At 42.0% G+C, this 27,609-nt stretch overlaps 1 protein-coding gene across 6 annotated transcripts in view; it reads right to left on the bottom strand.

Moving 5' to 3' along the window:
* Window positions 1-27,609, bottom strand: part of FBXL20 (F-box and leucine rich repeat protein 20) — a 72,884-nt gene that overhangs the window by 20,031 nt on the left and 25,244 nt on the right. For 5 of the 6 annotated variants that reach the window (XM_048830479.2, XM_048830482.2, XM_048830483.2 and 2 more), the window contains 6 exons: window positions 17,375-17,429; window positions 8,462-8,536; window positions 5,485-5,579; window positions 4,849-4,917; window positions 1,943-2,038; window positions 428-554 (listed from right to left, as the gene is read on the bottom strand). In XM_048830479.2, coding sequence (XP_048686436.1) covers window positions 428-554; window positions 1,943-2,038; window positions 4,849-4,917; window positions 5,485-5,579; window positions 8,462-8,536; window positions 17,375-17,429 — 517 coding nt within the window. The remainder of the gene's footprint in view (window positions 1-427; window positions 555-1,942; window positions 2,039-4,848; window positions 4,918-5,484; window positions 5,580-8,461; window positions 8,537-17,374; window positions 17,430-27,609) is intronic. The other variant, XM_048830481.2, reaches the window with a different exon arrangement.

Raw genomic sequence — 27,609 nt, forward strand, 5'->3', positions numbered from 1 at the left:
CCACTCAGTCAGGAACTTTTATCATGTGATTCCAGATGCGACTATAGCCAGGCTTTCTACTACTGTCTGACCCTTTTAAAAAGGATTAAAATAAGTCTAAGGACATAGCCAGGATATTTTATATATTATTAAAAAAAAGGTTAATGTGAGTGTCATTTTGCTTACTACATCCTCTGAAAGGAGATTCCACTACTAGATAGTTTTCATTATTCAGTGTTCAGCTCCTCATGCTGGGCTCAAAGCTAGTAAAGAGAGTTTCAATAAAGCACTTAATGTCTAGTTGGTAGATCTTGAATAGTTATTTCAATAAGGTAACGTTTGGAAATACAAGCCCTACAATACTTCACACTCATTGCTGTAACTGGCGTTGAATGCATAAAGGCACTCGTTGTAGTTAGTGTAATGCGAATGGTCTCCATAGTCATACCTGGGTGCAGCCCTTCAGAAACAGGGCTTTGAGTCCTCCACAGCCTCTCACCAGAGCCTGGATGCCGTCCTTAGTCACTTGGTCGCACCAGGAGATATTCAGCTGTTCCAGCAGTGGGCATCCCTCACTTGGGAGGTAAAAGGAAAAGTGGGTGGAAACATAAGAAATCAAGCTTCAAGCCAGATTACAGGAAATTCCAATTTCTGGATTTCAACTGAGCACAGGAAGCAACATGCACACCCCACACCCACATGGAACATTCATTTATTAAACAAAGATCCCCAGAGGAGAGCCGCTCTCCAGTGGTAGGCTCAGAAACCAGTAATTCAATAATTGTGGCACTCTGAAAAAAGAGGGTTGATCTACTGCATCCAGAGTCGGCCATAGGGCTGCGTCCCACTCCCTTGTTCAGAGACTGGGCTTATTCACAGTGTTATTGGTTGAGAGGCCTAGATACAGCCAAACCAACATTAAATCAGAATCAAAAGGGCTTCATTTCTGAAACATGGCCTCTGATTTTCCAGACACAAAGTTGTGCTTGAAAATAATTGCTTGCCCAAACAGAATGTACACATTCGATTTGCAGTCAGCATTTACATGTCTGTCTACCTATCAACTGTGATTGCAAATAACTGCAGATACAAAACTGACCCTATAAAATTGGAGGCCAGATTGAAGCCCCTTTTTAAAAATAAAAAAAATTTAAAAAACCAGGCTCCAATTTCTGAAAGCTAGCTACAAAACCAAACCTCTCCCCATTCCTGTACTCTGATTCCTTTGATATCTCAATGCAGCCTCTTCGCTATTTTGTTTTCCTTCAGATTAGCCTTTCTATATTTTTATCCTTTTTAGATATATGAATTTGTCATTATTTAAAACCCACTTTACTCAAGTTTTTTTTGTTTTGTTTTTTTAATAATTTAGGCTTCACTCCCAACCTTCATCTTCAGGGGTCTCTTTTGCCTCCTTTTTTGTGTCCCAATCTCTTGTCACCATTGCCTGTCATTCCCTTCCATTTCTAGATTACTTGGCAATTACATTTAGTAGGGTTAAGTAGTTACCATGTCACCTAATCAGTTTAAGACAAGTAATCATGTGCCAGTCTTTATTTTGCAACTACAGGACACTTGCTATCTATGCAATGGGAGTTGTGTAATTCAAAAGTCAACTATTAACAAAAAGGTATTTACAAGGCATGTTAATTAAAAACTAAAAACACTCTGCCCCCTGCTCAAAAAATAAACAAACATCGAAACCTCAGTGCAATCCAATTATGCTACTGCTGCTAATCATTATCAGGACAAGGCATCTTCTAGTTAATTCCTGTCTGTTTGCAGACCAGGAGGCATTACCCAGCAGAGCTCAACATTCACGTATTAGGTTTGGACTGCAATCCTAGTAACCTATTCACTCATTTCAAACTCCAGGAGGGGAGTTCAGAGAATAGGGGACATGGTGGAGCAAGCTATTTTGAATTAAACTGGTGCACAGGATCTCAATGCTGTCAGTTCCTACCTCAGTGCTTTTAGAGACAGGTTGGTTATGGAAGTGCAGGAAGCCAAATCAAGATGCCTGAGTTTAGAGCAGAACTTACTAAGGCTGGTACATGTCCTGAAAGAGAATATATATATATAAAAAAATACTTCAGACAGACAACACATTTATCCATCAAAGACGTACACAGAAATGATAATGTATATTTTTCCATCACACGCTATGTGCACAAGTATATTCACATAAGCCCCGACTTAAAAAATAAAAGGATGGAGAATACTACATGGAGCAGGTATTGGAGGTGGACTGGTGGGAGAGAGGATAGAGGAAATGCTCTAAGCAGTCTATACGTATGTGAAGAGGATAGCGATTTTCTTCAAATTTTGAATCATTCAGCTTTCATTCAGGGATTAATTTGCTCAAAACCCAATGCTGAAGACCGTTCTATAGGATATTTCTAACATCTGCTACCAAAGGGGCCAAAATAACTCTTAGATCTGTACCCCCTACCCTATTTTCCCAGCTTGCTGCTCAAGGCTGTTTTGATAGTACTGAGAAACCTCTGAAAATGAGCAAGGAAAAGTACCAAGCATCACATGACTAAGGGCACATACTACACACTAGCAACAGGAGCCGAGTGCTGGTAGCAGTCTAGAGTAGATGGAGCACATCTGAGGGGCTTGCTGTTTAGCTGGGACTTCAAACTCCCCGACACCAACGGCAGTGATTTCACCTGCCTAAGGATTCGTTTCTGAGGGAATAGCAACAAACTATGATTTTGTGCAGCAAGTGCCAACTGTAGGCAACTATGTACTGGGGAAAACCAGCGGCTTCTTTTATCAAAGCCTTCAAAATGATTATTCAACTAGTACAGTGTAGAAAGACCCACAAGTGCCTGAAATATACTGCGAGTGACAGCCAGCAATACCCCTTAAAAAAATAATCGTTGTAGTGAGGCCAGTCTGGAGGCCAGCTGAGAAACCCAGATGCCATCGCCAACCCAGCTATCTAGCTCCAATGGGCTGGCAGAAGTGCAGAGGTAGAGAGTCTGATCCCGCAAGACGCGGAGCATTCTGGCCTGGAAAATAAAGATGAACTATGGTTTTGAGTCACAGGACTATATTAAGGTTATAAAATAAAATGACTAGCAATACGAAAAGAAGTACTTCCACCTGCTAATTAATAACTCATCCCTACACATCTTTGCTGGCTATTGTTAGTTTTTGCAGGATGTGTTATCTCCAGTGGAAGGCCACATGAGATATGAACAATGACTAGGCTGCATTATCTGCCCCCAGAAATATGAATTGTTTTTAAAAGCTATTGTAACACTGATGCTTAGACGTTAACAGACAACAAAAATTCAACAACATGAAGTGAGGCTATTTCTTAACAATAGTTGCTACTTGTATCAGAAAAATACCTAAAAAATCTTCTTTTTAAGGGTTCCTTCAGTTGGCAGATCTTATTTGTCCAAGGACACAAACTGATTTAGCGGATTTCACCACTATTCGTCTAAGAAGAGTATTTTAGGCCATCACACTTTCATTCTGAGACTGATCTATACTTTTAGATGAAGAATCTATAGGTAATCAATGCAGAAAGAGCATACATGTAACATGGTTCTTTCTGATCTCATTCCCTCATGTACTGCTACTGTAGGAAACATAAGAATCTTACAATTTTGTAAGTGATGTTATTTTAAGGAGTTACAAAAAGCACTTAAGCAGGAAAACAGCAAAGTGGCAGAGAAACTAGATAAAACTTTGATACATGCCTATTTCAAGGCAATCCCGGTGCAAACTAAAGCATAGATGACCAGCTGTCCATGGGAAAAATCTCAAATCTATGTGGAGTTGATGGAAAAGCAGAAGAACTCCCCTAGCTCTTAACAGTCTGTGCTCGGCAATGTGGAAGCACGGCTTGACGTGCGTCACCACAACTGAGACACATTTTACTGATGACGACATCTGTGGTCCCTGGATATTAACCAAATTACGTCCATCCATACTCATAGCATTTATTAAAGAAAGTTAGCATTTAAGTACAGGAGGGTTAACTCTTGCCAACTCTTTTAGGAAGGTTCCTTTGCAAAGACATACACCCCCCGTAACTTCTCCCTGGTCAGGGCTAGCATAGGTAAGGATATGTGGGGAACTTCCTTCCCCCCCCCCCCCCCCCTCAGCAAAAGCTTCAAAGAGAGAGATCCCTTTCCACCAAGACAGGCAGTCCTCTTCATACTCAGGTTCCCTCTGAGACCTTCTCCTTTCATCACAGAAATGAGAAGACCAAAGCCTCAGAGTGAAGCTACCCCCTACCATCAGCATGAAAAAGGGGGAAAAAAAACTGTACACATTGTAATTTAACAGACAGAATCACTCAAAGGAGAATCGGAACTCGAAGTATACAAGAGGTGGCAGATGAGCACAAGAACCATAAACTAAGCAACTGCAGCTGCTCAATGTGCAGAGAAATTGCAGTCTCCATAAATTCTGACCTGGGAGAACAAGGCTTTTTTGTTCCATTACAGTGAGCCTTACTGTTCTGAAGTGGACACTTTAGCAGCCTTTTCTGCATCTGAAAACATGAGTCATACCTGCCTAAAGAATTATTTCCTCAGCTATATTTTCCCCTTAATGTCAACAACCTAATATGATCATCTGCCTTGAAATAACAAGTGAGCCACTCGATGTAAGAGGTTTCCTGATGTCTTCAAATTTTTATCAGACCATAACAAGTCATTCATCTGGAAGTAGACCACTTACTCATACCACATTTAGAAAACAAACGGTACTAAGATAATTGGGTGGGACAACAGAGGAGAATTTGGAACCACTGCCTTCCATTCAGTTGAGACAGAATTCGTGTATGTTAATAATTACAAAGGTTAATATTCCAACATTCCCCCTAATAAACATGTTACTTACGTATCTGTGATCTTGGTGCAGCCATTTAGGTTCAATACTTCAATATTTCTGCAATTCTGTGCAAATGTCCTTCGTTAGAAAAAAAGATAAAAAACGCACTACTTTTCAGACAATGTGTTTCCAGATGCTTTACCCTAATACTACAGAAATAATTAAACAAAAAAACAGGTACTGTTTATCTTGGGCTAACTGTTGATCCTCCCCACCAGCCTTTTACAGGTGAGCATCTCTCAAGGACATCGAATCAAACAGGCTACTGAATGCTGGGCTTAGAGGGCAACGCAGAGCAACGATGAGCTGTTACCCATATCTTGTCTTTGGAGTTCTTTCAGCCCGAGAGCAAGGGACAGAGGTTCAGGTTTCTAGTGCCAATTCCCCCAATATTGCAATACCATCATTTGACTCTATGCTGCTATTTTTTAGGAAGGGCTAGGGAGAAAGGCTCATATTTCAAACACACAAAGAATGATACGCATATTGTTCATCACTTACTTAAGCAATTATTTTTGGATGCATATTGTTATTGGTCTCACTCTAGCATGTTCAGGAGTGAATGCACCATTCCAGTCCTCTATGGGGGGGAAGGAGAACTATTCTTTGCTTCACAGTTAAGAGTAGAAGAAGCCATACCACTACCTTAATGCGTTGTCTCCCACGCCTAGACACCCACGCAGGCTTAGCTTTCGCAAGAAACCCCCACATCTTTTAGAAATATTCTCCACTACTCGCCCCTGTAAAAAGACAGGAAAAGAATTCCACTGATATCACTTCTTATTTGCCACAGTCTCTTCTTTAAAGTTAAATTTACAACTTTGTAGATTAAAAACAGTCTGTATATTATTCCAGGCATAAAGGCCCTGAGCAAACACAAATTACCATCAAGGTACCAATATAAAACTGAAGGAGACCGATTCAACTTCTAAAAATGGACAAGGAACAATTACCCAAAACCAAAGGAAGAAAGCCGAGGCTAAGCAGTAGAAAAATCCTCAACAGTCAGAGCTCCTAGGCCGTGCAAGAGGTTACCCAAGGATGGCTGAAGTATCATTACTGAAGAAATACAACAAATCACAGAAACAACACGTGACAAGGATTTCCAATAGGCATGTGCGGTCATGAAAGATGTCAAGATTTTTGTTTTGGGTGACAGAGTGGAGATGAATAGTGTAGGGGAGTTCTCTTCTCTCACGGAGGAAGCATTTCAATTTTCCTCTCAAAGACATCTGGAGAAATGCAGTTTAATGTCATATTTTACATATGAGAGCGAGAGAGAGAGAGAAGGAGAATATCTCCCCAGAGACCCCAGGACAAATTTGAATTTTCCACAACTTTAGATGATGAAATGGTAAAGAGACCGAGGAGAGGAGAGAAAGACTATACAACTCTATCAGCACAAAAGTTTCAGTGTCCAGTAATATTTTATTCTCCTCCTCTGATCATTGGAGAATGGAAACGTCAATCACGTTCAAGTGTTAACTACTAAGATTTTGTATTAAGAAATTTTTAATCCCTCCCTCCCAAACCAAAAATTTATGTGCGCAGTAGGGTAGCTGCAAAGTATTAGCAAGCTCTAAAAGGGCTATCAATCTGCTGAACCCCCTCATTTACCTTCCTTAAAACCTACTCTCTGAAATACACTACTCTTGGAATGCCAACTGCAGCTAGGATGTGCTGCCAAAGTGTTGCAATGGCTGAAAGGGATAAAGGAAGGTAAATCCCATGCTGATTAGAGGCCTGGTCTACATTGGGGGGAAGGGGGAGAGAATCTAAGTTATGCAACTTCAGCCACTTGAATAACGTAGCTGAAGTCGATGTACTTAGATTGACTTACAGTGGTGTCTTCACGCGGTGAGTGGACTGCTGCTGCTCCCCCGTCAACTCCGCCTGCGCCTCTCGCAGCGGTGGAGTACAGGAGTCGACGGGAGAGCGCTTGGGGGTCAATTTATTGCGTCTAGGCTAGACGCAATAAATCGACCTCTGCTGGATCGATTGCTGCCCGCCGATCCGGTGGGTAGTGTAGACATACCCTTAGAAAAGGAAGGTTACAGAATTTTAAACCACGCATATGTTTGTATAGGCCCTCAGTGGCCTCACCATAGCTGTGAATATGTTTGGGATTGCAGAGGATTCAAATATATTTTAAAGAAAACGTAAAAGCTGCAAGTTTATCTTTCTTAAAGCATACAACATTTAGGACTTAGACAGCTTGAGAATGTCTTTTTAGGTTAAGGAACAGCAGCATTTTGGAGCATCTTGTATTAAAATATAAGCCAATGCTAGTGCACAAATACATATTTAGAACACAGATGAGTAAGAGAATGGGGAGACTTTAAAGCCATGTAAAACTGCTCAAGAAGGGAAAAGCCTAGTTTAAAATTCACAGCATTACTCTCTCCTTCTTACACCGTCTAGATAAAGCACCATGGCTGAAAAGTTCTTTCCTTATTTTCTCCTCCTACCTTGGATCAGGGAACTCCAATGACCTCCCTGCACCTGTGTTAAAGTGAAGTCTTATCCCAGCAGAGAACTTTAGGAATGCTCTTACTAGTTTTACTTTCTCCCTTAATCAACAGACACATGTCTCAAGAAAGACTTGCTGTAGAGAGCAGAACCACATTTGCTTCCCTCCTTCAAACATTCAGGGCACTTCCCAAACACCATGAGCCTTTAGACCAGATTTTTCGGGTACACAATTTGCCATATCAGAGGCCAGTTCCTTTACGTCTATATGAGATGCTTAGACATGTCTGGCAGAGAGAGTACTTTAACGCTTCTGTCCACAAAGGCTGTGTAACTTGCAGCTTCCACCAGGACATCAAACAAGCCATTCTTATGTTTTTCAGTTTGTGTTGATCTACAATGCTGCTCTCCTCTCCCCATCTCCAAAAAAATAATTTTTAAAATGAGAATGTAACAATCTGATAAGGGTTTTAGTTTAGTTTGTTTCTGAAAATTCAGCCAGGAAGCATATAGGGACTTTAGTTTACAGAATGGTATGACAACGTGAGGCACAAAGTTATCATTTCCTACATGGACTCCATAGTTCACTTCTAACAGATTTATCCAAAGTTACAAGAAGGCCTTCCCACAGAGGTACATCTTTTAGAACTAACTCAGAACTGGAAACCTCTGGCATCTTCCAGATTTGTGTTTCCATTTCCAACAAAGGAAAACAGACACTAGAGACAGAGAGAAATTTAGTGTCTTAATGATGTAAGTCCAAGTATACTAGATAAAAGCCATACTTGATTATATTGAGTTGGAGAGAAAAATCTAGACCAATACCCACCAGCAATATCTTTCAGCAAAAGCACATATTTACTCCAGTTATTTCTACTCTCTCAGTAAACAAAAAACTGCTTCTTTCAAATAAGTGTACATGTACACACACAAATACCATTCACTCCTGGTACAGTTAAATAGTTCTGTCCATTTTCAAAAGCTGAATGAATTGCCAAGACTATAAAGGCTCCCTGAAGCTAAGAAGAACTGAAATTAATTATTTCTATCTCCAGGGAAGGTGGAAAGGATTATGCTGGGGGTCTTAATCTATTCCATACTGTAATTACGTTTTTAAACAAGAAAAATGGGTTTGTATGTCACTTAATTATACCTCAATATCCCTCTGGAAATCAAACAGGTCAATTCGCTGCCAGTTACTGCCATCCAGGGCCAGAACATTCCATGCCTTTATTGGGGAAAAAAATGTCAGTGCATGATTAATATGAAAAAAAATGCCAGTGGGAATCTAGTTACAATTTGTTCCTTTTAGAAACAACACTGTATCTCAAGTGAAAAAGCACCAAATAAATTACTGCAACAGATGAAAAACCCTTAGGTCAGCAATATCCTCAGTTCAGATAAGACTTACCACACCTACACAGTGCGCTCTTAATTCCTCATATATCACTGAACACTTAGGTAGGCAAGTCCATGGTATCACTGAGATTATCCGCACACAAACGATATTTCCATTTATGGGCCACACACTGGACTTTTTATTTTGTATTTTAGAAAAGAGCTTTCCAATTGGAGAACATATACAGGGGTGACATATGGATCCCAAAGCATTTTACAAACATTAAACCTCTTAATATCCGTGCAAGGCAGATGAGTATCATGTTCTACATTTCACAGAGGGGAAAAGAGGCAGAGGCTAGCAGGTTGATTTCAGAGTCGTGGAGCATCCACTGATTCCACTGATAGCAGTGCAAGCTGTAGATACTCAGCACCTCTAAAAAATATCAGGTCACAGGTGACTTGACAAAGGTCACACTGAGTCAGTGGCATAGCCAGGAACAGGCCTGGACCGCCTGACAGCTAGTCCCTCTGCCTTAAACAATAGACCACTCACTCACTATATCTTTTTCTGGAACTTCTGCTTCCTCAGTGAAGCTGTGTTCAATCACCAGTTCTCCAAGTTCCCTGATTTCCCATCCTTTCCTTCTACTCAATTCTTCAGTCACGTCACAATGCTGGATTTGTGACAGCTGAATCCCGAGAAACTGACCAAGGGTCACACACACTGGATGACATCACTGTAGCATCAAGCAGAAGGTGAAGTGGGGGATGTGAAAAAGGAAACAAACACCAGTCTCCACATACTAGCAACAGCAGCAAAGAAGAATGCTGAAGAGTCACAAGCAAAGATAGTTTGCTCATGTGAGCTCCAGCATGAAAGTTACAAGTCACTAAGAGTCTCACATATGTATATCTGTGATTTCTGAAGTGACCTGGAGCATGGATATAAACAAATCCAATCAGTGTACAATGGACGGCGTTTAGAATTTTTGCTTGGCACCAATTTTGTGCTATTTAACCACAAAAAAAAAGCTAAAAGGGATTATTACAGAGCCAGCTTAAAATGTGAAAAACAAGAATACTCAGAATGAAGGGAGAGAGTCTGTCCCTAATTCACATAGGTATTAAATAGGCCCCAGAACAGATGCTATACATCATACATGCTACAATGTCCAATAACAAGGAGGTAGGTCAAAGATGGAACCTTAACTTAGCCTTTCCTCACCTCTGCACATTTAAAATCAGATGCTTCTTTTTTTTGAGGTTCTGTCTTATTTTTAGATCAGGAATCAAACTTTAGCAACTGAGACTATTTGTAGAGCATACATTGTTTTCAGCCAGCTAAGTTACTTACCTGTAACCAGAGTATTTCAAGATGAGCCTCTGCATATTCACATTTGTGGGATCAAGGTACCTGCACTGCAAACTTCCAGAACCTTTTGGAAAGCAGCCTCCATTGGGGCCACTCATCTTTCTCCCCCGCTCCAGGGTTCCAAGGATTTGAAAGGGGGAGTGGCCCTAACCTCCTGTCCCTCCACCACCACCACTAATTCAGGAATTCCTAACCTGAGACTCGAAGGTGGGCAGGTAGTGAGACTATGTAGAGGCTCATCTTGAAGATCTCTGGTTACAGATAAGCAACCTTCATTTCTTCTTCAAGTGGCCTCTGCATAGTCCCACTTGTGGGAGTTTAGCAAGCAGTACAACCCCCAGGAAAGGAGGCTGCGGAGTTGTAGGTAAACAAGGAATGCAGAACTGCCAAACAAGCATCAGCTCTGGATGCCAGGGCAGGAGAAGCAACCAATCTTGCTCCCCCAAAACAAGTCTAAATGAGGGAACATTTTTGCTAAACGCATGTATAGTTCCAGTATCAGTAATGCAACATGATGCCATGAAGACACAGCGACGGCATGCCAAGGACACTCCCTTTGTCCAGGATGAGGAGTGATAATTCCAGGAAGATGAAGCCCTGTGAAGTCATAATTGTGAAACAGATGAGCAACCTTTGGACCATGACAGACTGGCTCCTAGACTGTCAGTTCTTTTTCTCCAAGGGACTGGGAAACATGTAGATAAGCTGTGGCCTGATACAATAACAAGTTCCTCTGAATATGCAGATGTAGGATACATTCAGGGAGGCAGGTAAAGGAGGCCCAGAACAAAGACATTCTAGCAGTCTGAAAGAGGTGGAAATCTCAGACGACATCTTAGACTGTTGTCTACACACAGACAGATACCCAACCATTCACAGCGAGTAGTCATGACAGCCAGGCGTTTAATGGAACACTTTCTGCCAGAGCATGGCCAAATGATAGGGCACATTTTTACTGAGAGAGGTATTCTTTTACTCTAGTCAAAGCTATGTGTAAAGGGACAGATACAGGACTATGGCACAGAAGGGTGCTATTACTAGTACCATTCAGAAAATAGGAGAGTTCTGTTTCTGGAACCCAGAGGTGAACACGATGAATCTTAGGGAGTTAGCACAGCCAGACAGCATTTTGCCCCGTGCGACACAGTCCTATTGTCCACATTATACAATAGGTATCAAGTCTCTTTCACATTGTGGCCAGGAAACAAATCTCACACACCACTAAGTGTAGGTGATGGAAGTCTCAACCCTTATGTGCAGCTTTTCCTTCCAAGATGAGAGGAATCAAAGCTATGTTTACTGAGAATTCCAAAAGTGCTGAGTCAACTGCTTCATTAGACTCCAAGTCTATTTCTTCCAAGGAAAGCTTGGTAATGCTAAGGATGGGCACCCCTATGTGTTTCTAGAACCCATACAAGGGGCTAAAAAAAGGACACTACCCAATCCTACACGCTGCGTACTCCATGGTGGAACCGGAAGCAGACCTGAAAAGTCTCCTTTCTGGCTTAGAACTGAAGGTAGGTAGCCCAGAGCCCAATAATGTTCTAACAGAATTTCCTCCTATAAGAGCTCAGACACATGGATCCAACCAAATATTATGATGTCAGCTTCAAGAAATATCACAATCCCTCACAAAAAGCTCTTAATGTAAAATAGGACCTACAGTGCTCTGCATCTTATTTGCTGACCCTTGGCAATGCGCCTTTTAAAACAAGTATCTCTTTTTTTGCCTTTGAATTCACGGGTTGCAAAGTGACTCAGTCAATAGGCCATCCTTTCCGGAGCCTCAGATGGATCCTGGGACACTGCATCCTGTTCCTCGTATACAGGCTGTGTTGCAAAGAAATCTCTGGATCCGTGAATCTCAGAATCGATAGAACTGTGATGGGTATAGCACCCTCACAACCTAAGGGAGCCTCTGAGCCTGGCATCAGTTCTTAGCCTGTCAGATTCTTGTAAATTCTCTAAGTTCTTGGAAAGCTGAACCGGCCTTTAGGAATGGGCTGGGAGCCCAAGAGAACCTCAACAGTCCCTACCCAGAACCAAGGGGAACTGACAATTCCACAACTAAGTAAATTGGCTTATACAACGTCTCATAGTAAAAAAGTTTAAGAACAGACCAATCCTCCTTTTCTCACCTCCAGGGCAAGGGTCTGACAGATGGAGCATTGAGAGGGGAAAACCTTCACCCAGGTAAGCAGCGCATCCAACAAGTGCATCTGAAGACGACTGAACAGGAAGCACAATGTGAAAATACTATGCTGTAACAGAGACCCCCCCATTCCAGACCTGATTAGAAGCTTGCAATGCATTTCCCCTTTCTAGTTTGTGAGGGCCTCCAAACTGATCTGCTTGCTTTTGCCACTATGTTGGGCACAGAATCAGTCAGGCAAGCAGTTCTGCAAGGATTGTGGTGGTGTAACACCAGAGTCCAATGACCTGGGCAGATCTGGGGCCTCAGTGGTACAGAATTCTTAGACAAGTGACTCAGCAGTAACAGATGTCAGCTCCCCATGCTGGCTAGATCCCAGGTAATCAGACCCCTTCTCGGCAACTGTGCTCAGCAGTCCTTCATGTGTGACTGCTCCATCTGGATTCAAGTTCTGGCCCTACCTCCATTTGGATCCAAAGCCAAACATGGCTTTTTTTTTCCCAGGGTGGGTGGGGGTAATTCTAGATCTGTGCTCTGTTTGAATTCAGGTTTTGCAGCTCCCAGATCCATAGTAGGCCACCAGATCTGGATCAAGATTTTACAGCTCTGGATACATGCTAAGCCACCAGATCTTGGTTTTGCAGGCCTAGATCCACACTAGGCTGCTGGACCTGAGCTCTACGGATCCAGATCCATTGGAAATTGAATCCAACAGCCAGAGAGCCAATTTCGGCACATAGCTAGGTATCCAGGTCAACCTGGACAGACGCAGAGACTTTTATAGTGACCAGCCTGAGATGCCTCCCATGTGCATGGGTGCGAGAGACAGCCAAACCCATTCCTGCAAGACAATCATTGAAGCTGACTGCGAACTTATTCAGTGTCAGCTTAGCTGACTGGAGGAACCTCCCCACTGTGAGCAGGCCCAATCTGCTCCTGTGTCCTGACAAAGCCCATGCTCAACAGGCATTTCCTCATGTCTTTTAAAAGAAAAACCTAGCTAAAGGATAACTCAGTACAAACAAAATTTGCCTCAAAAAGGTAGAAAGAGAAAAAAGAAAAACACTGACAGGAAAAGTGTCGAGGACACCGTGCGATCTGAGCTTGCTGCATCTTTGGCATTTAGAAAGGGACTGAGGGGTAGTTGGGGCCACTCCCCCTTTCATACTCCCAGAACTCATTAGGATGGGGGCATGAGACGAGTGGCCTCAATGGACACTGCTTTCTGGAAGCTTGTGGCACAGGTGCCTTGATCCTACAAGTGGGAATATGCAGAGGCCACTCAAAGAACAATGGACTTTAACACACAGAGACTATATATTTAAGGTTCAAATTGTTAACTATATCTCCATGGGGAGGACTCCTAAAAACCTAGGTGCATTCTATATGCTAAGAGGACCCTTATTGGAAGCGGGGGGGGGGGGGGAGGGGGGAGAGAGGAGGACGACTATATAAATGTGCCCAGTACCTACAGTGCAAAGGTTTGATGTGTGTGACCCCACTGCTCCTCATGCTGTTCATAACTCTCTCATTGTTATCTTGTGCTCCCCACTTTCATTTGTTGCATCTGCCTGTTATCTAATCTTATACTTTGACTGAAAGCTCTTCAGCACAAAAAGCATCTTTGTGTAATGTGTTTTTACCATGTATAGCACAATAGGACCCTGAACCCAACTAGGGCTCTTGGGTGATACTGCAATATAAATTAGTAAGTGTAAGGATGGCTGGGACTAAGCAGGTTTCAATAGCTAGGGAGGGAAAGAAGGGGAAACAGGGAGAGTTTATAATTAATATATTGACGGTTAGCTTCCTTATACTATTTGCCACATCTATAATATTTTGAGACCAGATTTCCATGATAAGGTCAGTGCAGGTAGATGTAGTTGGGAACCTGTATTGGAAGTCTCTGCATCTCAAAGATTACCTCAGAATGATGGAAAAACTCCATCATATTTGGAACAAACTATCACTGCCAAGAGAAGCACCTTCCTGCTTTGAAAGGACTGAGAGTATGCACTGTGGGGAGAGACTAATTTCCTACAGGCCATTAAGTGAAAAGATTCAATCAACACTAAAAATTAAACTTCTCAGAAAAAAGAATTAAGAAATTTCAGGGAGTTTTGGGCATTTCTCCTTAGTAAGTCCAATCCACTTTCATAAAAGGTTCTTCCACTATAAAGCTATTTGATATGTCAAGTTAGTGTCTCCCAAGTTCCAAAACTTCATCACTTATCAGTATTTCTCCACAAACTGGGGTTATGGGAGCAGAAAGGGGGTGAGGATGACATTGCAACCTTGCTGAAGCCCTAAAGCTTCCTATTATCTCCTTGCTCTTCTTACTTACACACACACACACACACACACACACACACCCCCATCCCTAGAGTCATGCCAGTCATGATTTTCACAGGAGTGCATTTCCTCTTCTCCTTACTTTTACCCTGATGGTTTCTGCATGGACTTGCAATGCTGAGAAAGAGGCATCATTGCTAGAAGATAGGTCTGGAGTCAGGGCTGAGGGTAACTGTACCAAATAAGCATGATATGCCAAGACAAGCACTTCCTGTGAATTCACCATGGCTATGAAGGCCTTAATACACACTGTAGGTTTGGTCTCAGTGCCACTTTTGATTTAGCTGGCATTGGTGGTGCTGGGCAATGGGGCTGAGGAGATGTAGACCTTGAGACGGATATAAAAGGTGGTGCCAAGGCCGGAGCAGCAAAATGAGTCTTGGGTCCTCTGCAGAGGTCTTTGGCGTAGAGACTGGTTTCAGTACCCTCAATAAGCCCAGAGTATCCGGTGTAGGCATAGAGAAGCCAGATGAGTCCACAGCTCGAAGCTTCTCTCTTCTAGTGCAAGGAGTGATGATGGCATGGCAAATTGCACACTGGGTTACCAGAGAGTCTCACGCAGACAGAGAAGGCACTGGCCTCAGGAGTCAGGCTCTAGTATGACTACCAAGTGCATTTCTTGAAGCCCTTATGAGGGTCGGTGTCCTAATATGGCCCAGGTGAGGGGCCCAAGGTTACAAGGACAAGATGTGTAAGCTAAACTATCCTATGCTACTCTAACCACAAGAAAAATAAGCTAGACCAAGGCCACAAAGTAAGTTCTGTTTACACTAGGCTGCACAGGAACTGAGGCAGGTGCAGGGAGGAGGGGGGGGCATGCCCGTAGAGTAGGGCAAGTGTGACTTTGCATGAGATCTCTCCCATTTCCCCTGGGGACAAGGTTTTATAAAGCAGTTCCACAGCTCTATGGCAGAGATGCCATATTCCACAAGCGGGAATACACAGAGTCCTCCAAAGAAGAATCCATTGTTAAAGTTTCACCTCATTAATAAAATGCACTTTGCAAAACATTTCTGTAGCACCGCGACCGCTTTTGTTCACTTTAAAAAGTGATTTTTTCAAGAGAAGAAACTGACAGGCTTTTAAAAATATGTATTACTTATCCTGTGAGTGAGAACAAGTAATTGGAGGCCTGTAGCTTGTGTTTATTAAATGCAAAAAGGTACATTAAAGTAATGATATGATTGCAGTTTTAAATACATAAGTCATAAAATATAAAGTTACGTTCTCACAACACCTGTAACTCTGCCTTCATTCTATTCATAATACCCAATCACACAAGTCATGCACTGAAGTTACCATTACAGTATGATGAAATACTGCATATTGCATGCACAAGGAGGTAGAGTTTACAGTAGCTGATGGAACCATAATGGTATTAGTGGAGTTGTCTGATTTCTGTGCATTTAAAAATCTCAATTGTGATATTGCTTTTATGTCCTGTTTCTCATTTAATTACTCCCCCCAAAACCAGGAAAATATGAAGTGGAAAAGAAATGTGCCAGTGGACTTAATTCATGGTACAGAGTCAGACAATGCACGTTGTAATGTGTGATCCAGTGAGAGTACTATACATTTGCGTACAGGCTAGACTGAGCAATATTTTCACATTAAAAGAAGGCTGCATGTCATCTGTCTTTCTGAGCTCCAATGTGTTCACAGGTGCCCAGTGAAAAGGCAAGGGTGTGACAAAATGGGAATAATAGATAAGATGGGTAAATGCCTTTGGAAGCCTATGTGAGCCAGTTAATAGCCAGAGTTGCTCCTTTGAGAAAATGAAGTCATCCTTAGCATAAAAATCTAGTAGGATCCAAACACATGATTATGACCATCGTGTCTAGGGGCTGGGTGGTGTCTTCAATTGCAAATAAAAGCAATTTATAATATCATTTTTGTATTATTGAGGGCTACCATTAAGAAAAGCAAGTCCATGGACAGCGTATCATCAAGTGGACCCAAAACTATTCAGCTTTCTCCTACAGAGTCAGTGGATACTGGGATCAGCCAATAAGGTAATTCCAATATACTAGTGACTCCACAGACAAGGATTTTTATATAAGCATTTAGAACTAGATGATTCATTACGGTAATTTTTCTGTGAACAAGATGTGTCTTATTAGATGATAGCAAGATAAAAAGCAGAAATTCTGGACAAGAGTCCATAAAACAAGTCTAGTAGCTCCGGTTGAATTGGCATTCGAGTTAGTGGAAGTTTCACACCCATTTTCCCTCAAGGAGTCTCGAGTTGAACTATGTTTGCTGAGTTGCATGAAGTTACGAACTACTTTACTACTTAAACACTGAATGAAATACTCCAGTCTCCTTCCATCTATATTTCCATCAGCTACATTGGAGCAGAAGGATAACTGTTCATTGGGTTCTCTTTGTTGTGTTAAAGTTTAATTCATGAACATGGTACATCTGCATTCAAAGCCCAGATATTAGCACAACTCATTTAAAAACATCATTCAGCTAACGTGAATTGAACATTTTCCCCTGTTTAAAGCAGCCCTTCTGTACCCCATCTAAAAACTGTTCAGAAAACATGTTTTTTAAAGTATTGATGTAGCTGACTTTTCTTCTTCAATAGGTCCTTAGCTGCCACCAAAGGGATATAGCTAGACATTCAAACCCACTCACTGCTGTGGGAAATACCAGAAACTCCTGGCATCACTAGATTAACTATGGAGAAAGAGGAATATGTATAAATAGCTGAGACATTCTTTGAACAGAGTTTGCTGGCATGTTCTTCCCAATCTGAGATAAAGAGGGCAATCTGGAAATGTCAGAGTCAGAAGAAGAAGAAGAATAGTGCTGATAGATTTTAACTGATACATAAAGATTCTTACCCTGGAAACCTGAGCACAACGACACAGAGTGACCACATCCAGAAAAGAGAATATTCTGTAAAGAAAACAAAGAGAAACTTTTTATAAATAAAGGTATTTTGGTTATTTGCATCTAAAAATAAAAAAAGTGGAAAGCTTAAAAAAAAGCTTGAAGATAGAGAACTTCTTTGTAATGCAGATGAAAGCTTGACTGCAAATAAAAGTGCAGAACAAGCAGTTAACAAATGAAAGCAGAGTCCCAGATATTGGACTGCTATGAAATATTTAATCTTGTACCTTGTAGTATTTGCTGACAGAGTAAACTAAATGATTATTTATCGAAACAGACGCTTCCTGCTACCTTGTAGCTCAGCAGTCAGAAATGTTCAATTCGTTAAGGAAATAGCAGGATAAAGAGTTATAGTTCAACACAAGAGAACAGTTGTACAAAATCTGTTTGTTTACCAGTGAAAAATCCCTTTATCCTTAACAGTTGCATAGCTCCGATGGCACTCAGTGGAGTGAATAACAAGTTAAACACCTCAGTAAAATATGAGGATCTGGTCCCACTTCAGGAATTTATATATAATTTCCTGTGATAATTAAGTACTACAATATGAGAAATGATTAAAAGCATTGTCGTCCTCATGCCCCAAGGATGAGGTAGAAGGAGTATCTTGCTTTGAAATAGAAGGTAAGTGCAATTTGCATAAAGTCAGCCGAGTTCATTAGTGTGCCTGTGTAATTGTCTAGGTCACGTGTGTTAGGAGTGAGATGGCTGGGTCACTCCTACATGGAATGCCATTCCTTTGCATGAGGGCACTCCTAAGTATTCTGAACAGCTTGGTGCATAGAAGTCCATCTACTTATTGCCCTATTTATCAGAATCCTAGAAGCAGATTGTTGTACTTTGTTATTTTTCACTGGGCTCAGTTTTTCTACTCTCAAGTCATTTAAACATATACAAATGAAGTACAAAATCCACTTAAACTCTGAAGAAATAAGGTGTTAAACACTGTTGAGAACCACTGGTCTAGCAGTAAGAGATGGGAAGACAAGCAGACTAACTGAGGAGAAGGGCGCAAAAGCATGGTTGGGGAACATTTGGAGTTTGGATCAAATAGAGATCAAAAAGACATTAAACAGCAAATGCTCATGATGGCAACTATAAAATTGAATTTATCACTCGGTCAATAGTTTATTGCAAAGATAAGACGTATTTAGTTAAGAGAAAAGACAGTACACATACCCATGCATATATGAAATGTGTGTATTAATATTTAAAATTGAAGAGTTTTTAGAAAGAAGGAAACTTGTTAACATTTGCATTATATAAGGGTTAAGGGGATAAGCTATTTTTTTTGTTACTCTGACAGGTAACTATTTACAAGGTATGGTCCGTTTACTTTCATTCAAGGTGCCTTTGTTACTGGAGTAAGTGTTTATATAAGGTTAGAAACATCAATGACTAATTTAACCCTATTTACCCCCAGATTTTGTCTACTGTATGTGGCTGTAGGGGATTTGTGGGTCAATTGAACTATTAAATCCCAGAATTTTCTGCACACACTTGAGGCATCCATTTTTTCCCTTTTACATAACAGGATTAGTTTTCTTGTGGAAATATCTAGGTAATATTTTAAAACTGCTGTGATTATTATACAGGCTTTGCTACTGAGGAATTTGGTTAGATAATGTAGCCGATACACATCAAAGAGTTTCAAGGTGCCACAAAGAAGATAGAACTTCAAACATAAATGCTCCCGAGCATTAAGCTAACCCAGGAAAGATGGGGCACCTAAAGACTCAATGCACCCCAACGCAGCAGGAAGTTGCTGCCATAATTACTGCCAGACTTGAACTAGGAAGGACCTGGGATGAGAGCTGAGGGCACTGTAGAAGTTGGGCAAGGATTTGGAAACCCTCCAGCAAATTATTCCCCTCCTTCACCCCTAGTTTACTTCAGAAAACTCCTTCTCACTCCCAAGCCTCACCAACTTCTGATCTTTCTCCAGATGGGCTAGAGAGGAAGCTAAAACTGAAAAGAAACAGGAGTGAAGAGGCAAAGACTGATAGTAAGGGGGTGGAGTAGTACCTTTATATAAAGTGGATGATTGACAAATCTCTCTGCCTACTGCTTCCAGGTTGGTGGACACAGATACTGCAACAGTTGGGACCATAAGGTGCTCAAATGAACAGTCCTTTAGCATAAGTAGGAGGGGGCTGGCAGCACGGTGTTCTTGGTAAGGTGTCCATTGTTCTAGGCTTCACTTACTTCCTTTATTTGGGAGAGCCTGAATACAGTGACCTTCAAGGAGATCCTGCAAGACTCAGTTCATACCTCCCCAAGAGGGTCTAGGACAGTGGTTCTCAACCATATGCGTCCCACAATGTGTTATGTGGACTGCATCCAATATTATCTGTATGGCCCTGAGGATGTCACATGGGCCGCTGCTGTGTGCTGATTGGGCAGCAAGCAGCCCAGGTCCGCAGGTTGAGAACCTCTGGTCTTGGTGTAAGAGGTGGAAAGACAGGCTGGTTAACTCAGGAGAAGGGGGCAAAAGCAAGGTTTGGGAAACACTCGGAGTTTGGAAAATATTGTGGGTAGTTTGTTTTTCTTTGCATGATTTATAAGCCTGGCAAGATCCCTGGGCTAATGTGTTACAGAAACTGTTTTATATTAATTGTGAAATGCATCCACAGCCTGGGATTGTGCAATTTATTCTCTGCATCTAAGTCAGCGGTAAAGCTGGGGGGAAAAGGCACTTAAAATAATGAACAAACATGTACTGCTGACAAATTCCACTTTACATCATGTAAGAATTAGGAGGGGTTATCAAGGCTGCTGCTGCCGCCAACAAACCAGCAGGACAAAGCAGTTTATGAACATTAATGTCCATGCTTTGTATTCAAAGATAGTACAATTATTTTCACAAGGTAATCTGTAAGTAGCAAAGCCATGGGTTTGAAATTTTTCAGAAGTGGAGACTGGCAGTGTGGAATGACATGATATGCTACAGCAAATAGCATTATCAAAAGAGAGTGAAAAACTTTGACATCATTATCAGTGGAAGCATGTCTGCTGACTACCTTGAAAGGAAATAAGCTATTTATCACATCCACTTCTCATAAAGACAGACAAAAATTAATTCACAGACGTGTGCCTCGCTGGAGGTCTCATTTGTCAACATGCTGAAGGTCACCCTCATTAGCCATTTTGTTTAGCTTTGCTGTAGGAAATAGGATTGCAAGCCCTTGTTTTCATTAACCTTGTGACCTCTGGTGCTCAGCAACTCTGCACAGGCTCTTAAGTAGCTCTTTCCTGGACAGAGGAGAGAGGGGAGCGCAGCATGGGTGTGACAGAACAATAAGAAGCCTACAGCAGAGCATTGAGTGTTTTATCAGCAAAGCAGTTAAGGCCTTGTCTACCAGGGAAAGGTTTTTCAGTGTATTTTCCCGTTATAACTACAGCAAAAGAGTGCTTCTACACAGCTTTATTTATGCTGTCTTAAGTTACTTCCCTTGTGAATCATTGCATGCACAAAGCTCTGCATTTTTTTTTTTTAAAATACCCACACAGCATTCTGGGCACATATCCCATGGTGCAGTGTTCTTCCACTGGATTCTACATATTCTATGATTTTTCTCGATGCAGTGTGAAATGCCAACCAGAAGTCTGTGGCTTGGGTCAAACTAAAACTCCCATAATTCATCTGTTTTCCGCAAGCCAGCATCATTTCTACGCAGCATTGAGGAAGCCCTACTGACTGCAGTGATCTGGACAGTCGTTTACATAAACAGGCTCTTCCACATGTATGGACAGTTGTGTAGCCAGATAGCTTTGAATGAGTAGGGAGACAGCCACTGTCATGCCTCAATGATGCTTATGCTTAACAATCCGACCCACCTTGTAGCTTGGACACTGGTTACTTTCTCCAGACCTGAAGAAGAGCTCTGTGAAGCTCAAAAGCTCGTCTCTTTCACCAAGAGAAGATGGTCCAATAAAAGATACTACCTCATCTACTTTGTCTCTCCTATCCAGAGACCAACACTACAACAACATTGCAAATACCCTTTTGGCAGCCAGCCCACAGCAGGGTGGGAAAAGAACACTTACTTATTCTACAGTAACTGTAACACTTCAAGACATCAGAGTCCGAGTGGATTTCGCTATAGGAGCACATGGGCCTCCTGTGCACAAGAGGATTCTTCTCTCTTTTTGGCCGAGCGTATCCGTTGGGGCAGTGCATCACCCTGGGCTGCCTCATGCGCCCATCCAAGGGCATAAAAGATGGAGCACAGGCAACCTTCCTCCAGTTTCTTTGCAATAAAAAAGGCCAGTATAACTGAGGATTTCTAAGAGTGGGAAGGGAGAGAAGGCAGTGGGATCCACATTGACTATATCATCTCGAAGGACCACAGTTACTGCAGGGTAAGTAATAATCCTTTCGGTGTTAGTGTTGACCCCATTGTGGGACACCTGCAAGCAACATCTCCTGAGGACAGTGGGAATGAGGAGTTCAAGCTGAATCAGTTGAACAGCGATTGAAGTACTGCTCACCTGGCAGCCAAGTCCAAGGCATGGTGTTTAACAAAGGTCAGTGAGTTGCCACCTTACAGATTTGATACCGGCACATTCTTGAAGCAGATGGAGGACACTGCTTGTGTCCTGGTGGAGTGAGAGGCTCACCAGCCAGCTAACACAGCGAGATACGCTGTTATCCATTTCAATGTTCTCTGTGAAGAGATGGCTTGACTTTTAAAATGTCTGGCTATGGCTATAAACAGACAGGGAGACAGTTTGAATTGTTTGGTCCTTTCAATATACATTCATAGATTCCAAGGCCAGAAGGGACCACTGTTATCATCTATTCTGACCTTCTGTGTAACAGGCCAGAGAACTTCACCAAAATAATTCCTATCTTTTAGGGTGTGCAATTTCTCATCTCCCAGCACAGAGCATTCTTTTTCCCAAAACTAAGGTAGGCTGACTGACTGGTCTAGATGAAAATTTTAGACCACTTTCTGCACTATTTCAGGAAGGTCCAAATTAAAGTAGTAACCAAAAATAAGGGGGGGTGCAGGAGGGCTGGTTATGACAGAACTTGTCTAGAAGAGGAGTATGAAGCTCAAAAGAAAAGTAGCAGATAGGAGACTTACCAAGTTCTATCTCACTGCCACAGGTAGTCAGAAGGAGCTGAGGGAGGGTTGCAATCACTTTATCCTTTATGCAAAAAGAAAAGCAGTACTTGTGGCACCTTAGAGACTAACCAATTTATTTGAGCATAAGCTTTCGTGAGCTACAGCTCACTTCATCGGATGCATACTGTGAAAAGTGTAGAAGATCTTTTTATATACACACAAAGCATGAAACAATACCTCCTCCCACCCCACTCTCCTCCTGGTAATAGCTTATCTAAAGTGATCACTCTCCTTACAATGTGTATGATAATCAAGTTGGGCCATTTCCAGCACAAATCCAGGTTCTCTCACACACCTCCCCCCCCACACCCACAAACCCAGCAGGAGAGTGGGTTTGTGGGTGTGTGTGTGTGGGGGGGGAGGTGTGTGAGAAAACCTGGATTTGTGCTGGAAATGGCCCAACTTGATTATCATTCACATTGTAAGGAGAGTGATCACTTTAGATAAGCTATTACCAGGAGGAGAGTGGGGTGGGAGGAGGTATTGTTTCATGCTTTGTGTGTATATAAAAAGATCTTCTACACTTTTCACAGTATGCATCCGATGAAGTGAGCTGTAGCTCACGAAAGCTTATGTTCAAATAAATTGGTTAGTCTCTAAGGTGCCACAAGTCCTCCTTTTCTTTTTGGAATACAGACTAACACGGCTGTCACTCTGAAATTTATCCTTTATGCCCTTACACAGAAGCATGAAGGACAACAAACTCTGCTAATCAGAAAATTTCAATCTCATATGCACAAGGCACATGCACACCTGCTGTAGGGTCCACACCGACATACTGGAAGTATGACCGCTTTTTTCAACCTCATTTTCTGGTGCTAACATGCATTTCATTATTACACTCAGCTCTGACTCCAGTACTGGGTGTTCAGAAAGGAATCCAATACCTTGTCTGAAATCTTTTAATAAATCCTCAGCATACAAATGTCATACTTAATTTGAGGGAAGATATCAGCCAATGTATCAGCCGTCATGTGAGGACTACGGGCATGTTGGAAGCGAGCAAAATACTTTTATTGTCTCTCTGGATTCTTGTTACATGAAGCACAAGTATCTATAGAACACAACCACAGCTAAACCATAAGGCAAGCTCACTTTTCACAAATTATAATTCTTCTTCCTCCATAGAAATTCCAAGCCATTAATAAATATTCCAGAAACAGGAACCAAGGTATAAAGGATGCTAACATGGCTGACAATTGCCCCTTTCGCCCTTGAGGGTACACCTCTGAGGTCAGAGTAAATAAAAGCACATGAAAAGTTTTCCTGATCCTAAAAGTCCATCTCTGTATGGTCCAATATATGGAGATTACAGGGTTCTTAATCTTACTTTTCATTTCTCTTGCCACACCTCCCTCAATAGCCTCCCTGCACTCTTCTTGTAGGGTTTTTGACTGCCCAAGCTAGACTGGTTGCTTGGGAGTGGTTGCCTGACAATGACTAGGTTCATGGAAGACAAACAAATTTAAAATCACTCTTAAATAGATAATAAGATTACTCTTTTTTTTTTTTTAAAAGGCAAAAAAGACACTTCTAAATGCTGTCTGCACTACTTTTCCCCTAGTCTTTTCTCACTGATACCAAAGAACGACTCAGCAGAATCAGACTATGAACGAATACTGTTTCAGCAAGTCACTGCTCTGCTGTGCACATTGGCTGCTTCACAACTTGGCTCAAGCTTGTAGCACCTCACAGTTGCTGGAGAGAACACAGGAGCACACTGAATGCCCTGAAGTTCGTTTTCCAATGTAACTCCAAGGACAGGCTTTTCTCCTCAGAGAAACTGCTAGAGGGGAAAAACAGGTTGCCCTGCATGGCTAGGCAATGATGAAACAGGGTTCCTCCTCCAATACACACACAGTATGGGTCATAATTAAATACTGGACTTCTCCTCACCCTAATCTGAATTATGCAGTCTGCACAGTAGAAACAGAACATAAAAACCCAAGCATAGATAATCCAACCCTATTTAAAACAAACATTTTTTGTTAATATCCCATGACTGGTTTAAAATGAGACTGTACAACAGGGAAGCATTCTGTGCTTTCAGAAGTTTGGAAGAGATCTAACTAGTCCTTTCTAGATCCTACATATAGCAACGTTCATTTACTAAAGAGAGGTTTCAGAGTAACAGCCGTGTTAGTCTGTATTCGCAAAAAGAAAAGGAGTACTTGCGGCACCTTAGAGACTAGCCAATTTATTTGAGCATAAGCTTTCGTAGCTCACGAAAGCTTATGCTCAAATAAATTGGTTAGTCTCTAAGGTGCCACAAGTACTCCTTTTCTTTTTACTAAAGAGAGCCACCTCTTGGTGTTGTTCCAAATTATTTTGGAGGATATGACTCTGGGCATAAAAATATTGTACAAAACATCCTTCTAGTTCACTGTACAGCTCTACATTGTTATTTACTAGGCTAATAAAGATAGCTATCAGTCGGAATCAAACCTTGAGAAGTTGGTTAAAAAAAATTAGCAGGTTATTTAATAGTATATCTGCATGAAGACTCTTCTAGTTTTGATTTACTGGATGAAGAAAATCAGCTATAATTTCAAACAACCATGAAAATATTCATTTTGCTTTTAAGTTCTACACAGCATATTTATTTTGATGAAATACATCTGCTAACATTTGACTGCTATGTTGTCGTACTTGCCTTTTCCCCCCTCACAGAGGAGTGGCAGCAAGAATATAATCCATGCCGTTTAACTTCTGTTCAAACAGTCATTGGAGGGGGAGAGGCAGACACTTATCTAAATATTATCAGCATTAACCCAAGTCAAATCTGTTTCCTATGAGAGAGATTAAGTAATTCCATTGGAAAGCAACAAATTATGACCACTCTTCAATAACAGTAGGACCAAGGGGTTCAGAAAAGCTTTGTGAAAGGGCAGGATACTGCCTGCTCTGGTAGTACTAGCAGAGTCTACAGCAAGGTAAGTCGCCAAAATATATTCTATGAAGAAACGTCCAGCACATTTCTATCGTTCCAACTTCTTCAAATCCAGTCAGGATTTTCTGAGAGATTCTTTACTCTCTCCCATCACCACCACCATTTCCTCTGACAACACTGAGAGTTTTGCCTTTGACGTCAAGGTGAGCTGGATGAGGCCTTTAAAGATATGCAGCTGTCAAAAGGCTACCATCCAATGTATCGCTTTGACCTTCAACCCAGCCTATTCAAGTCATAAGAACAGCCATATTAGGTCAGACCACAGGTCCATCTAGGCCAGTATCCTGTCTTCCGACAGTGGCCAATACCAGGTACCCCAGAGGGAATGAACAGAACAGGTAATCATCATGATCCATCCCCTGTCGCCTATTCCCAGCTTCTGGCAAACAGTCAAGCTCTGTTCCCTTCCTATTAAGTTGGTTCCTATGGCCTGACCAAGTAGACACAGACTACGGTTTGCTGAGCCTCCAATAGGTGAGCCATTCAATTGTGTTCTGTTCTTCACTCATTTGGAGCAGAAATAAAGCTACCGAAGGAGAAATCAATATGGAGGTAGATGTAAAGCCACTGCGCTGTATGCTGAGACAAGGCAGGAGATTATGGGGCAGCAGAGCGGGGACTGAACAGAAGGCAATCAAACCATGAGGGGGAGGATTTTAAAGCTGCGTGACCTTATTATGAACCAATTTGGAAAAGGCAAACTCCTTAGGGCCAGGGAGACCAAGCCAGAGAAATGTATATTTGTGGAGTAAAAATTCCTTAGGAAACTAGTAGATACCACCATTTCTCTAGGAAAAAACTCTTTCTGACTTCCCAGTGGAGTTTGGCCTACATTCAAAAGTCAATTGGCAGCTTGCCTTAACGTATGAATGCCCTTTCTCAATGGACTATTGATGCCATCATGTTAGATAGTACAGAAACTATTGGCACGCAGCTATTTTGGCAAAACAGATGTCTAAATTAACCACAACTAGTGCCAAAAATGAAGCATGAATTCACCTTTCAGAGTCAATAAGCCAGCTGTTGGCCTGTCTCAGGGAGGGAGCATCTAAATTCATTGCTACACAAACCAAGCAGGTCGACATTGTCCAAATAGAAGTTGGCAGCTCTGCTGGAATGAGAAGGCGATAAACTGAATTCCACCTTTTGATGGTTTGGCTCTTTTAGAAATGTACATTTTTTAAAAAGGTGTAAGCCCCTAGGGTATGTCTACACTACGGAATAAGGTTGAATTTATAGAAGTCGGTTTTTTAGAAATCGGTTTTATATATTCGAGTGTGTGTGTCCCCACAGAAAATGCTCTAAGTACATTAAGTGCATTAACTCGGCGGAATGCTTCCACAGTACCGAGGCTAGAGTCGACTTAAGGAGCATTGCACTGTGGATAGCTATCCCACAGTTCCCGCAGTCTCCGCTGCCCAGTGGAATTCTGGGTTGAGATCCCAATGCCTGATGGGGCTAAAACATTGTCGCGGGTGGTTCTGGGTACATATCGTCAGGCCCCCGTTCCCTCCCTCCCTCCATGAAAGCAAGGGCAGACAATCGTTTCGCGCCTTTTTTCCTCAGTTACCTGTGCAGACACCATACCACGGCAAGCATGGAGCCCGCTCAGGTAACCGTCACCCTATGTCTCCTGGGTGCTGGCAGACGCGGTACGGCATTGCTACACAGTAGCAGCAACCCATTGCCTTCTGGCAGCAGACGGTGCAGTATGACTGGTAGCCGTTCTCGTCGTGTCCGAGGTGCTCCTGGCCAGGTCGGGAGCGCCTGGGCAGACATGGGCGCAGGGACTAAATCTGGAGTGACTTGACCAGGTCATTCTCTTTAGTCCTGCAGTCAGTCCTATTGAACCGTCTTATGGTGAGCAGGCAGGCGATACGGATTGCTAGCAGTCGTACTGTGCCATCTTCTGCCGAGCAGCCATGAGAGGAGGATGGCATGCAGTCCTTCTGCACCGTCTGCTGCCAGCCAAAGATGTAAAAGATAGATGGAGTGGATCAAAACAAGAAATAGACCAGATTTGTTTTGTATTCATTTGCTTCCCCCCCTCTCCTGTCTAGGGGACTCATTCCTCTAGGTCACACTGCAGTCACTCACAGAGAAG

Source organism: Caretta caretta, chromosome 27 (assembly GCF_965140235.1).
Source record: "Caretta caretta isolate rCarCar2 chromosome 27, rCarCar1.hap1, whole genome shotgun sequence".
Classification (NCBI taxonomy): Eukaryota; Metazoa; Chordata; order Testudines; family Cheloniidae; genus Caretta; species Caretta caretta.